Genomic DNA, 13,886 nt, shown 5'->3' with positions numbered 1-13,886 from the left:
TCAGTGGTAACCAGTCCCATGCAAGCCCTGCTGGCCACAAGAGACAGATGATCAAACAGGTGTACACTGGATGGCAACCACAAAAACTGGGACAGCTGATGCTTATACAAGCTTCCAGCCAGGAGATACTGTGACTCGAGTTCAGGAAATGGAGAGTGCAGAGAAAGAGCATGCCTTCCAAGGTCTGGAGAGGATTACAATTACCCCTTAGATATGTGTTTAATTAGAAACCTGTCCCTAAGGATACAGCAATGAAGATAAGTTAATACGCCTCTTTCACTGAAAGACATGGCACCTCAGTTTGTTCCTCTTGCTGTGCTCTGGGCGGGGTAGCAGGATAAGAGCTCTTTCTCTGTTTGTTACAGTTTTATGGAAACCATGAGTACAAACCCCACTGGCCACTGCTGCCAGGTGTTCTACATGTGTCCACTTGGTGGCAACTACAAAAATTAGGGCCCCAGATAATGTATAAGCTCCTTTCCTGGAGACGTCAGGCAGTCTGAGCAAGGCAGAGGCAGAGCATTGCTGGCCTCCCTCCATCCATGGAGAGTATTTCATATGTGTGTTAAGTTAGATGTTTACCCCTCAGGTAGATGCTTTAACATAAGTAAATAAAACTTCTTACACTGAAAGTCCAGGGGCTTTTCATCCAGCTGCTTCTGCACTGGGCCCTGGAGTGAGTCAGTGCACTTGAGCCCTTTAAAAAGTGTTTCCTGAAGGTCTCATGGAGGCAAACCCTTCTGGATTTCAGTGCTGGATGTTTGAGGGGCTCATCTCTCAGAGGAAAGTCTTAAAAGTTGGAGTGTCTGATGTGGGCTTCAAACCCTTTGTTCCTCAGGAGAAGTTCAAGGTTTTGAGTTCTCTCAGGATTGTGGGTCCCTGGGGGATATATTATGGTGAGACTGTGTCTCAGTTTCTCCTGCCCTGCTCTGTGTGGGTTTTTCCCTCATTCACCTCATGTGTACAAGGCGCTTAGCTAGTTCTTCCCCCCGCCCCTGCAAAGAAAACTGTTCCATATGTAGCTGTAAATGGTGTCCATGGGAGGAGCGGAGGTCAGCATCTTCCTACGTTGCCATCTTGAACCAGAATCCAGTGCTTCTTTATTTAATAAAAAAGTAAAGCTAAAGTTGTCTGGAAGTAACTTTGACTTCATTCCTTTTTGATTTTCAAAAGTAAGAAAGGGGTCGCAGCAAAAATTACTTTTACAGAACAGAAAGAGTTCATTTTCCTGGCACTCGCAGAGCCAAACACCAGACACTGAGAACTGCACTGGAGAACTATTGACTATTTTGTTATGAGTGGTGCCACCCAGGAGAATGGAAAGCTAGTGCCCCAAAGCCCAGACTCCCTGATGGCCTGCAGGTTACAGATTATGAAGGCAAAATCCCAGGACACTGTGAGTTAGCGTTTTGCTGGCAGCCAATTGGTGGGAGGCGAGAGAAGGGCAATGAATCATTTCTTCAGGCCTTGAGGACAGTTTAGAAGTCATTTCTAGGTCCCTCCCTGGTTTCATGGGAGAGGAGCCAGGGGGTTGTTTCTTTTTGGGGGGGGGCTCAGGAGCTTAAACAAAACTCAGGTTGAGATGTTATCCTTAGCCTGCCAGAGGCCCAGACCTTGGGACCATCAGTCAGGTCACGGCTTACTGTCTCCTGCTGCTTTGGGGATTGCTAACTGATTTTCCAGGAGAAAGGCTAAGTCTTTCTGAGGTGTACAGACACAGAGAGAGATGATTTCTAGAGAGAGAATTTAAAGGTAATTTTAATCAAAATCAGAAGGCCCTTCATTTTCATTAAAGTTTTCATAGAAAATAATTAAAATTCAAGAGTGCATAACAGAAAATTCCAGGTAATAGCCAATTTCACACTGGCTTATTTTTCAAGACTAGATTTATACTACAATTGCACAGACATCTGTCAATTTAGTAAAAATTAACTGTTGTAGATCTAAATTACATTCTTAAATCTTGGTAAGATAGAGTATACATATTTAGAGTTTGTGCAGGAATACAAATAATTTTAAGAACGCTTTCATAAATACTGCAGTGGCAAAGGAATTTCTTTGGTTTTTGTATCTTAGGCTCTGAAGAGTCCTACCTCAGGTACTTCCTGTAGGTGAAGCCCCAACATGCAATTCAGGAGAGAGCAGAACTTTCTTTTACTTGAAATGACACTCTAGCACCTGCTTTAATAATAGCTGAAATCTGCCTTAGTGGATCTTCTAAGCATGCTTGGCTCCTCACATTTTAAATCAATTAAAATGCACTCTTTGTTTAAAGAACCACTTTGCAATGGCAGTGTTCCCATTCACTCTGTTGGTATGGAGACCCAGGACGATGGCCGGTACGTCAAAGAAACTGGAAAGATCTGGACTTCCATATGGTGCCCGGGGAGGTGTGTCACATGATAGGACTGCCCCAGGCCAGGCCTCCTCAGCCCTGGTCTGCAGGATGGCAGCAAACTCATACTTGCGCATATTTGGGTGTCCCTGGACTGTGCTGAACTGTGTTTCATAACTGTGAAAGTAACTAAAAAAGTCAAAGTAAATAATAGCAGTCACAACAGACACCAAAGCAAGCAATCACTGGTTAAGAGAAAAATGCCCGGGAAATAGGCCAATGGAGTTGTGAAATATAAAACTCTTGATATAAAGGCAGTTTAAAATAGAAAGATAGACTTTAAAAAGAAACTGCAAAAGAAAATTTCCAAAACTAACTTTAAAATGGCATACATTTCCCATATTTTTGGTTATATTTAAATAACTGACAAGTGTCTTGATTATATGATACATTTTTCCCTCCTTCACATTTTCCTATATTAGTATCAATGTGAGACACTCAGAATATTTAATTGCAAGTTATGACAGATATTTTGTTTTTGAGGCATTTCATCTAAAACTCATATCAACAGTTATTTAAGGTTGCTTATGGTTTGAAAGCACCCCCCAAATTAAATAGTCTTCATAATCAAATAACAGTAAAAGTTATTGTTTACCACATGCCAGGGTCACTTCTAAGTGCTAGACATGCATTGCGAACTTACTGAATACTGACAAAAGCCCAAAGGTTAATGGTCTGGTTATTTCCTAGTTTTTGAGATGATGAGAAAAGGAGGCAGGGCAAGATTAACCAACTTGCCCGAAGTTACGCAATTGATAAGACATTGGAGTCAGAATTTGTACCCAGATTGGATGCAGAGCCTAAGCTGAGAGCACTACTTTATACTTCCGTCTGAAGTAACACGCTCACAATGACAATGCAAACATCTGTAACATCGATTACAGTGGCCATTAAACTCATTCACACAAGGCACCGCGGGTGGTTCCACACAAAACAGATTGTGTGAAAATGTTCGTGATAGTTTGTTCCTTAAGTAGCTTCAAGTCTAATGGGTGTTAAAGTAACATTAATAGCTTTGAGATAGAGCATAATAGGTATCGTGTGTCTTTTTAAAGATTTTGTATATTTTAATTAATTTATTTTCTAATTGAGATATGATTGACATAGAACATTATATTAGTTTTATATTAATCATCATTAACAATGATTCAATATTCGATATTTTGAAGTGATCCCCACCCACAGCAAGTCTAGTTAACATATGTCACCATACATGACTACAAATGTTTTTCTCTGATGATGAGAACTTTTAAGGACTTCCGCCAAGATGGAGGCGTAGGGTGGAAGCACTTCGCCTTCTCACACAACCGAGTTTAAAAACAACAAAGTTTTAGCAACAAAAACGCAGCCAAACCACAGAAAATTGAACTACATGGAAGTTGGACAACAACAAACCCTTCAGCCAAACCAGTAAGAGGGGCAGAGCCAGAAGCAGAGCGGGGTCAGGCAGGAAAGATCCACAGGACCAACCTGGGTGCACTACCCAGGTGCACCAGCAGCCGTGGGCGGATCCCAGGTGTGGAGAAGTGGGCGGACCCACTGAGGGCTGACCATGGTCACACATTCATGCGCAGATAAACCGGTGAAGGAGCTAGCGGTGGTGAGACGGACCGTGCAGGCCTCAGCGGTGGAAAGGGGAAGAGAGAACCTTCATTGCCCCTCTCTGACCCTGACCCCACATACAGCATCACAAACCAGCGACCTGGGTGGCCCCGCCCTGGTGAACAACTAAGGTTCTGCTCCTCATACATAACAGGCACAAACAGATCAAAACATGGCTCAAGAACAACTCAGAGCCCCAGAGCTAATAAATCTAAGCGATGAAGAAATAGCCAGTCTTTCAGATGCACAGTTCAAAACACTGGTAATCAGGATGCTCACAGAAACTGGTTGATTTTAGTCACAAATTAGAGGAACATATGAAGGCTAAACTAATTGAAATGAAGGGAAATACACAGGAAACCAAGTGTAATGGAAAGGAAACTGGGACTCAAATCAAAGGAGTGGACCAGAAGGAGAAAAAAAATGACCAAACAGAAAAGGATGTAGAAACAAGAATTCAAAAAAATGAGGAGAGGCTTAGGAACCTCCAGGACATCTTTAAACACTCCAACATCTGAATTATAGGGGTACCAGAAGGGGAAGAGGAACAGCCACCAGTGGAAAACTTATCTGAACAAATAATAAAGGAGAATTTCCCCAATCTGGCAAAGGAAATAGACTTCCAGGAAATCCAGGAAGCTCAGAGAGTCCCAAAGAAGTTGGACCCAAGAAGGAACACACCAAGGCACATCATCATTACATTAGCCAAGATTAAAATGAAGGAGAGAATCCTAGAAGCAGCAAGAGATAAGGGGACAGTCACCTACAAAGGAGTTCCCATCAGACTGTCAGCGGCTTTCTCAAAAGAGATCTTACAGGCAAGAAGGGGCTGGAAAGAGGTACTCCAAGTAATGAAATCCAAAGACCTACATCCAAGATTGATCTATCCAGTAAAACTTTCATTTAGAATGGAAGGACAGATAAAGTGCTTCTCAGATAAGATCAAATTCAAGGAGTTCATCATCACCAAGCCCTTATTACATGAAATGTTAAAGGGACTTATCTAAGAAAGAGAAGATAAAAAATATGAACAGTGAAAGGACAGCAAACTCGCACTTATTAAGAACCACACCTAAAACAAAAGCAAACTAAGAGGACAGCTAGATCAGGAGCAGAAACACAGAAATGAAGATCTCAAGGAGGGTTAGCAACAGAGGAGTGGGAGAAGGAGAAGAGGGAAGAAGGTACAGAAAATAAGTAGCATAGACGGTAGGTAGAAAATAGGGGGGAGGGCAAGAATAGTATGGGAAATATAGAATCTAAAGAACTTGAGGCACGTGGTCATAAACTAAAGGGGGGAAATGGTGGGGGAGGGGGTGTGCAGGGTGGAGGGGAATGAAGGGGGTAAATAGAACAACTGTAATGGCATAATTAATAAAATATATATATTTTTAAAAAGAGAGCCAACCAGAATAAAACCCCGCCATATTCCCTGCTTGGACATGACTTCTCTGGCCCCACTCTGTGGACCAGAGAACCTCGCCTGGGTGCACAAACCCCAATAAAGTTTTATACTGCCTTAAAAAAAAGAACTTTTAAAATCTACTCTCCCAGAGATCTTCAAATATGCAATACAGTATTCTTGACTGTGGCCACCATGCTGTTCTTGACATCCCTATAACTTGTTTTATAGCTGGATATTGTACCTTTTGACTACATTTACCTACTTTGCTCATCCCCAACCCCCACCCCAGCAACCACCAATCTATTCTCGGTAGGATTTTTTTTTAGATTCCACATATAAGTAGGATCATACTGTACTTAGTTTTCTGCCTTATTTCACTTAGAAAAATGTCCTTAAGATTTTCTTCTTTTTAGGCTAAATTACACACACACATACACACACATATTCTATCTGGGAAAAGTCCAGCCATTTATTAAAATTATTATTATTTTTATTGTTTTTAAAATACTGTTGTCTCCAGTTTCCCCCATCCCCTACCTCCTGGCCCCACCACCCCAATCCCCACCCTCAATCCTACCTGCCTTTGGCTTTGTTCATGGGCCCTTTACATATGCTCCTTAATGTCGAGAATGGTTTGCATGATGTAGATGTTACCTGGCACCCAAGGAGAGTAGACTGGAATGCGCATGTGGGAAAAATGATGACTTCACTGTACTAGTCAGTCGGGGGTGGTAAATGTCCTTGTGTGGCCCTTGCAGTCAAAATGACAGAGTAGAACCCTGGCTGGGTGTGGCTCAGCATATTGAGCACCAGCCTGTAAACCAAAGAGTCGCCAGTTCAATTCCCAGTCAGGACACATGCCTGGGTTGTGGGCCAGGTCCCCGGTTACGGACTTGTGAGAGGCAATTGGTTGATGTTTCCCTCACATGTCAGTGTTCTGCTCCCTTTCTCTCTCCCTCTCTTTCCATCTCTCTAGAAATAAATAAATAAAATCTTTTAAAAAAGTGTACAGCAATGAATCTGCATCAGATTTTGAATTAAACTCAAACATTCCCCCATGGAAACTTCAGATGATTCCAAAGGCTGCAGCTATGGGCAACTGGTGATTGGCAGCTTCATCATGTCATCATGCCCACTCATGCATCACATCTTGTGCAGTTTTTTGATGAAACATCAAATCACCCAGGTGACTCAGCCCCTCTACAGCCCAGATTTGGTGCCCTGAGACTCTGGCTTTTCCCAAAACTAAAATCATCTTTGAAAGGGAAGAAATTTCAGACCATAAATGAGATTCAGGAAAAAATGAGGCAGCAGCTGATGATGATTGGAAGAACTGTGTGAGGTACTAAGGTGCTCTTTGAAGGGGGCTGAGGTGTCACTGTCCCGTGTACAATGTTTCCTGTATCTTGTATCTTCTTCAATACATGTCTCAATCTTTCATGTTACATGGCTGGACACCTTCTGGACAGACCTCATATTACATGGTCGGTATCAATTCATCTGTTAATGGGCACTTAGGTTGTTTATATGCCTTGGTTATAAATAATGCTGCAATGAATGGGGGTGCAAATATTTTCTCTACATATAGTTTTTGTTTTCTTTGGATGTATTACCAGAAATGGAATTACTGGATCATATGGTACTTCAATTTAAATTTTTTTGGAGTCTCCATATTGTTTTCTGTAATCAATTGACTGATGTACATTCCCAACATACTTGCACTTATTTGTCTTTTGATAGTAGCCATTGTAACAAGTGTAAGGTGATAGTTCATTGTGGTCTTCATTTACATTATCCTAATGATTAGCAATGTTGAGTATCTCATGAACCTGTTGGACTTTTAAGTCTTTTCTGAAAGAAAATTTTATTTATTTTTAGGGAGAAGGGAAGGGAGAAAGAGAGAAAGAGAAACACCAATGTGTGGCTGTTTCTTGCATGTCCCCCACTGGGGACCTGGCTCACAACCCAGGCACATGCCCTGACTGGGAACTGAACCAGTGACCCTTTGGTTTGCAAGCCAGCACACAATCCACTGAGCCACACCAGCCAAAGCGGGACTTCTAAGTCTTTGAAAAATGTCTACTCAGATCCTCTCACTGACCATTTAAAAATCCTTGCTATGAGTTTTATGAATTATTTTCATATTTTGGATATTAACCCCATAGCAGATACATGGTTTGCAAATATTGTCTATTTTGTATTTTGCCTTTACATTTGTTGAAGATTTCCCATACTGTACAGAATTCTGTTTAATGTGGTCCTGCTGTTTATTCTGCTTTTATTGCTTTTGCTTTAAGTGTCATTCTAAGAAGAGCCATCACCAAAGCTGTCAAGGTGCTTATGACCTATGGTTTCTTCTAAGAGTTTTATGGCTTTAGGTCTCTGTTCTAATCTTTAATTCATTTGGATTAATTTTTAATCTTTTAATTTTTGTGTGTAAGATAATGGTCGTTTCCCCAATAGCATTTATTGAAGAGGCATTCCTTTCCCCATTTTATGTTGTTGACTCCTTTGTCATAAACTAATTACCATATATGTGTAGGTTTATTTCTGGGTTCTCTATTCTGTCCCATTGATGTATATGTCTGAATTTATACCAATACTGTACTGTTTTGATTACTATAGACTTGCAGTATAGTTGGAAATCAGGGAGCTTGATGCCTCCAGCTTTGTACTATCGTTACTTTTATAGTTGACCCTGAATAACATAATGCGGGGCTTCCAGTTACCTGCCCACACCACCCCCTGTGCAGTCAAGTGTCCACGTATAAATTTTGACTCTCCCAAAACTTAACTACTAAATTCCTACTTTTGACCAGAAGTCTTAATGGTAATACAAATAGGTAATTAACCCATATTTTGTATTTCATGTGTATTATACTATATTCTTACAAGAAAGTATGCTAGGGAAAATAGTAAGGAAGTCATAAGGAAAATGCACTTAATAGTATTTATTGGAAAAAAAAATCCATTAGTAGACACCTGCAGTTCAAACCCACATTGTTCAAAGGTTAACTGTACTCTAAAGAAAGTATTATGGTTCAGATAAACTGTGAAACTGGGAGCTGGGGTAGTTAAATGGCTATGTTAGACATTTCCTGGGATTAAAGTAACATTCTTTGGAGTTTTGCAACAGACAAGAAGTCACAAGCCATAGGTTTGAAACCTCGATCTTATCCTGTTCCAGCAAATTATCTCCTCTGAGCCTTTTCTGAACTATCTCACAGTTACTATTGGTTTTCAGTAAGAATATACGCATTTTAGCCAGGACTTTTCAGTAAGAGATGGACCTAGACAATGACATCAAGCATAAAAGTTTTGTAAAACCAGTACTAAAATTAAGGCAATTTTAGAAACCAGAATGGCTTTATGAACCTTAGGAATAGGAATGGAGACTATGATTGCTTCTGTGTGGGTCACTTGCCCAGTGACAAAAGTACAGGAGTGGTCAGGACCGAGCCTGTGGACAGGAAGGTGAGAACTGACAGGCAACCAGAAGTGTGCAGTTCCCAAAGGGGCAGACTAAAGGACGGATACCATTTGAGTCTAAAAAAGACATAACAGCATAGTTCAGTGGATTGAGTGCGGGCCTGCGAACCACACAATCGTGGTTCAATTCCCAGTCAGGGCACATGCCTGGGTTGCAGGCCAGTTCCCGGCAGGGGACTCACGAGAGGCAACCATATATTGATGTTTCTCTCCTTCTCTCCTTCCCTTCCTCTCTAAAGATAAATAAAATCTTAAAAAAAAAAGTTTTAAAAAAAGACATAAGAAAGTGCTAATACAAAAAATAATAATAAACAAATGTATATTCCCCCCATGTTCTGGGCATTGTTTTACTGTATCAGGTGGTATATAGTATAATGCTTGGAAGAAGGCCCAGGCTATGTGTTGGGAACCGTCCTGCCTGGTTTCAGGAGCTGCAAACTCACCAACAGGTAAAAAGGCCCCACAGCTAGGGGACCTTAGGACCATAAGCCACTAAGGATATAAAACTTACTTTCCCAGGAGGGGCACAGCCTCTGCCCCCTTTACTTCACCCTGCTTGGCCCCTGGAGGGTGGCTGGATAGTCAATGATGGGTAATATTCCTCAAGGAAGAAACAACCTAAGACAGGCACAGTCACGAAGGGGTCGTCAGTGAAGGACTTACAGGATTGTGGAGGAGGGACAAAAGACCCTCACCCCTGGGCTTTGTCATAGCCTGAGTTCTCATTCTATCTGTAAAAACTCTCCTAATCTCTTGGCTGCTGTCTCCCCTGCCTGATTCAGGCCTGAAACAATGCTGAAGGGGATGCAGTCCTGTGGTGGAATGGTGGTTCCTGGCGGGGAGGAGTGATCAGGCCTAAGAAAGAATGCATAAAGCCCTGTGAAACCTGCTTTGCTAAGAACATACTTAATTTTAATGTTAAGGGTCCCAGTACAAAAGAAGTTCGTTTCCCAAGGCTTTACAGCTGATTGGCATCACCATCTACGAGACCCTTACTCAAAAGGACCCCCATAATCCCAGAAATGTTATCTGTAAACCACACCTTTCTTTGATGTGCATCCCTAAGCAAGCTAAACTCGATAAAAACCTGAGAGAGGTTTGACACCTTTCTCCTCTGAGAGACTGGTCAGCCTTTCCTCCCCAAGCAGATCATGTCTTGGTAGACTTACTCTCATCTGTGGAGTCCAGGGGAACTCTGTGGGCAAAGCCCCCCACAGCCAAAGCACTATTTGAATGTAGGATAAGAGTGGGTATTATAGGCCCGGGTGATGAAGGGCCTTAAATGGGAGACTAAGTTAGATTTGATTTTGACAATCAGAGCCTATGCAGGTTAACACACAGAAGATACACAGGCACAATTCTGTATTAGAATAACTAACCTGGATTAGTGAAGGGAGCAATGGGAGGTGGGGCTATCCTTAGGAAGCCATTCAAGTCAAAGTTATGCAAGGACCTGAACTCAGTAGGTGGTCATGGGGATAGGAAGAAAAAAATAAACCAATCAACTAGTCAACCAGACATCAGGCAGTGGGAGAGTAGAACTGTGAGCAATGGTGGCTGATTAGAGATAGAGATGAGGGCTAAGAGATAGCGTTCCCTACAGCTAAAAAGCTCCACAGTGAGCGAATAAATGAATGATAGAAGGTATGAGCAGGTAAGATGGCAAAGTCGGGGGTGAGAAGGAGAATTCTGGCAGGCAATTCCAAATGTGACATCATGTCTCATCAAAAAAGTTGGGGCAGCAAAAAATCTTCTAGAACAGATGAAATTGCAAAAAGCAGATAAAAAACAAATGTACATATTACAGGCTGATACTTCAATCCGAATGCAAAAATGTGTGTTTAGCCAACAGGTTTATAAAATTTTAAAAATTTAAATTTATTAGGATTTATTAGTAACACAATTACACAGAATAAAGTTTAGGAATTCATCAATTATGATCACCAATATGTGCTTCTTTGTGGCTTTTCAAACTGTATTCCTCATGATTCAAATTTATTCAGTATATTTGAATTTCATACATAGCTTCACAATATGGATATTACAGTTCTCCCATTGGTAAAATTAATAAAAACATATCTTTCATGAAAGGCACATAAAGAATCTAAACTAACACACTTAAGGAACTTTGATAACTCTGAATTTCTTTACATTAGAGAGAAGAAAAACAAATTCCAAGATGAAACATATAAATGTACTTTGTGGTCACTCACCCACACACATGTACACGTAGTTCAACAAATACACTTCGACAAAATGACAGCACACAACTCAACTCAGAAACTACTTATCCACAGAGCTCACTGACAGGCTTTTTCAAGATGAGTGAAAAAAGGCAAGTAGGGTGGGGAATAATGTTCATTTTCAGAAACGAGGTCACAGGACATCATGAATAATCAAAAGAAAAATGACTACTGAAGTTCAACAGCTAGCTGATGGTAACACTTATGTGAGCATACATATAATCACTGACTTTATTAAATACTGTTACTCATCTTCTAAGTGTAATTGCCTGTTTCATTCTCAGAAATAACAGCAAAATTTAAAAAGAAATAATATCAACTCAAGCAAGGAGGAAATTTGAATAACTGAAGGAAAAAAGTAATTTTAATATAGTGTGATGATTAAATTTGAAACTAGTTACATATGAACTAAAAGCTTGCATTATATCAGCAGCAGAACATTTAAAGATCTTTCTTATTATCTTCCAAACAAAAAGCTATCATATATGCTAGGTACAAGGGAGTTCCCAAAGGAAATACACAAATGAATGTCTCAAAATTCATTATGCTGACATATTTTTTACCCAAAAATGCTCTCATTGTCCACCTAAACTTAGTTATAAATAAAAAGGTAATTATTTAAAGTGTATAAAAATTAATCTGGCACCACCTTTAAGGCAATGCCTGAATACCATCCAAATATTAAAATTCAAAGTGAAAACAAACCAACTGAATAAAAATTAGGTATTTATAAGTCTAAGATAGTATATCCTCAAAATATAAAATTTTAGTTTTTCAAACCAAATCTAACACAGAACCAGATTAGCATGCAATCTTAAAAGAAAAAAATAAAATACATACAATGTTTAAATAATCCAAAGGCAGATATATTCATCCTCTTTAAGAATATTTCAATAAAGCATTAAATTTAAGGAACAAATCATGTTATTAAAATAGTCTGTGCAGTGTTTGTACAAATAACATTTTTATGATTACAAGATTATCAAGATAAGGGCTTCAATGTTCCCTAATATTAATTACTGTATTTAAAAACTTACAGGGCATGAACATAAATAAAACCGTTTAAAACTGGAAAACACGGTAATAGTCTGTCACTGACTACAAAGTACTTAGTATTTCTGTTATTTCCAAAGCAATCACACTAGAATTGTAAGCTGCCGCTCTTACAACCTAAAAGCAATGTGGAAACCCATAATGTGGAAAACCAAAGTTATAAATACATGTATACATACATTTGCATATTTACACTTACGCAGAAATCCTCAATACACTAGAGCCCAGCGTTAACACTGCCCTTAGTTTCACACTGCAGGACCACCTTTCACACTTAAAGGTCTTTTTTTTTTTAACTGAAAGTTAAAGTTTTTTTAACTTTCAGTTAAAAAAAAACATAACAGAACAAATTTGGTCAGGTCCAGATGTGTTTGCTGTATACTAACTACACTCTGTGTTGCTGCAAGACTCTAGTCTAAAGAGATCCACATGTAAGTACTCATTTGGTTTGAAAATACGTTTAACCATTCACTGCAAAACTTAGAAGAGACCACAATCTTTTAGATTATTTTTTATGATGACATCTGTTACAGCATCAAAAACAAACTGCACATTCTTAGTATCTGTGGCACATGTGAAGTGGGTGTATATTTCTTTTGTGTCCTTTCTTTTATTGAGGTCTTCAAACTGACATTGAATATATGCAGCTGCCTCTTCGTACGTGTTTGAGCCTAAGATGAGAAGAGGAAAAAAACAAGTTAAAATTAGTATACTGCTAGGAAAAGTGGACCTTAAATATTGAACTCAGTTTCATTTGTTTAAAATATTTGGACTCTATAACTGTATTTTTCCTTGTAGATTAAGAGAAACTACTTCTTCTAAATTAAAAATACCCAATGTGAACTACCTTTAACTATGTAAGTTACCCTTAAAAAACCCCTAAATCTTCGTCCCTGCCTCAGTCTCCAAATGCCAGGTCCCCTCCTTTTTCATATTCCTAGTGCTCTACATCCCAACCACTGAGCTCCCTGACAGTGGCCTACTATTTCGGTTACAGTCTAGTAGCTGATCAAAAAATGCTGGCTGGCTGCTGATCAGTATTTTTACTCCCTTTTCTATACACACATTAATGAGCATTTCTCACTCATTCTTCTTTATTAAAAATTGTACAAGGGCCCTGGCTGGGGTAGCTCAGTGGACTGAGTATGCGCCTGTGAACCAAAGGGTCACCCGTTCAATTCCCAGCCAGGGCACATGTCTGGGTTAAAGGCCAGGTCCCCACTTGGGAGTGTGCCAGAGGCAACCACACATTGATGTTTCTCTCCCTCTTTCTCTTTCCCTTCCCCTCTCTCAAAATATTTTTATAAATTGTACAAGAGTCTACAGGGTAGTTTATGGCTATGAGGTTACAAAAAGTGAATGATATGTTCCTGCTTTCAGGTAACTGAGTAAAGACTTCTGAGTACAAAAACCGGAAATTCTCAGGCAGTATGTAAAGGTAATCACACACATGCTCTGTGACCCAGCAATCCAATCTGTAGATGTGCCCTTGACATATAACATATAAAGACTTTTAATAGCAGAACTTCTAGTTTAGGCAACAATCCAGGTAATAAATTCTAGTATATTCATAAAATGAGCTGATGTAATCAGAAATAAGAATGAAAGCACTATTGCTACACACAATAACATGGATGAGCTTCATTAACATACTGTTAATCGAGTAACACCAGGTACAAAAAGACAATACACTCTATGA

At 39.8% G+C, this 13,886-nt stretch overlaps 1 protein-coding gene across 1 annotated transcript in view; it reads right to left on the bottom strand.

Annotated features, from left to right (window-relative positions):
• Positions 1-12,496: 12,496 nt before the first annotated feature.
• Positions 12,497-13,886, bottom strand: part of GNAI1 (G protein subunit alpha i1) — a 78,406-nt gene continuing 77,016 nt past the window's right edge. The window contains exon 8 of the mRNA XM_037133293.2: positions 12,497-12,858. Within this exon, the coding sequence (XP_036989188.1) occupies positions 12,668-12,858 (191 nt within the window). The 3' untranslated portion in view covers positions 12,497-12,667. The remainder of the gene's footprint in view (positions 12,859-13,886) is intronic.

Source organism: Artibeus jamaicensis, unplaced genomic scaffold, assembly GCF_021234435.1.
Source record: "Artibeus jamaicensis isolate MK-2021 breed Jamaican fruit bat unplaced genomic scaffold, CSHL_Jam_final contig_518, whole genome shotgun sequence".
NCBI classification, from domain to species: domain Eukaryota; kingdom Metazoa; phylum Chordata; class Mammalia; order Chiroptera; family Phyllostomidae; genus Artibeus; species Artibeus jamaicensis.
This window is presented reverse-complemented; position numbering and strand designations above follow the sequence as displayed.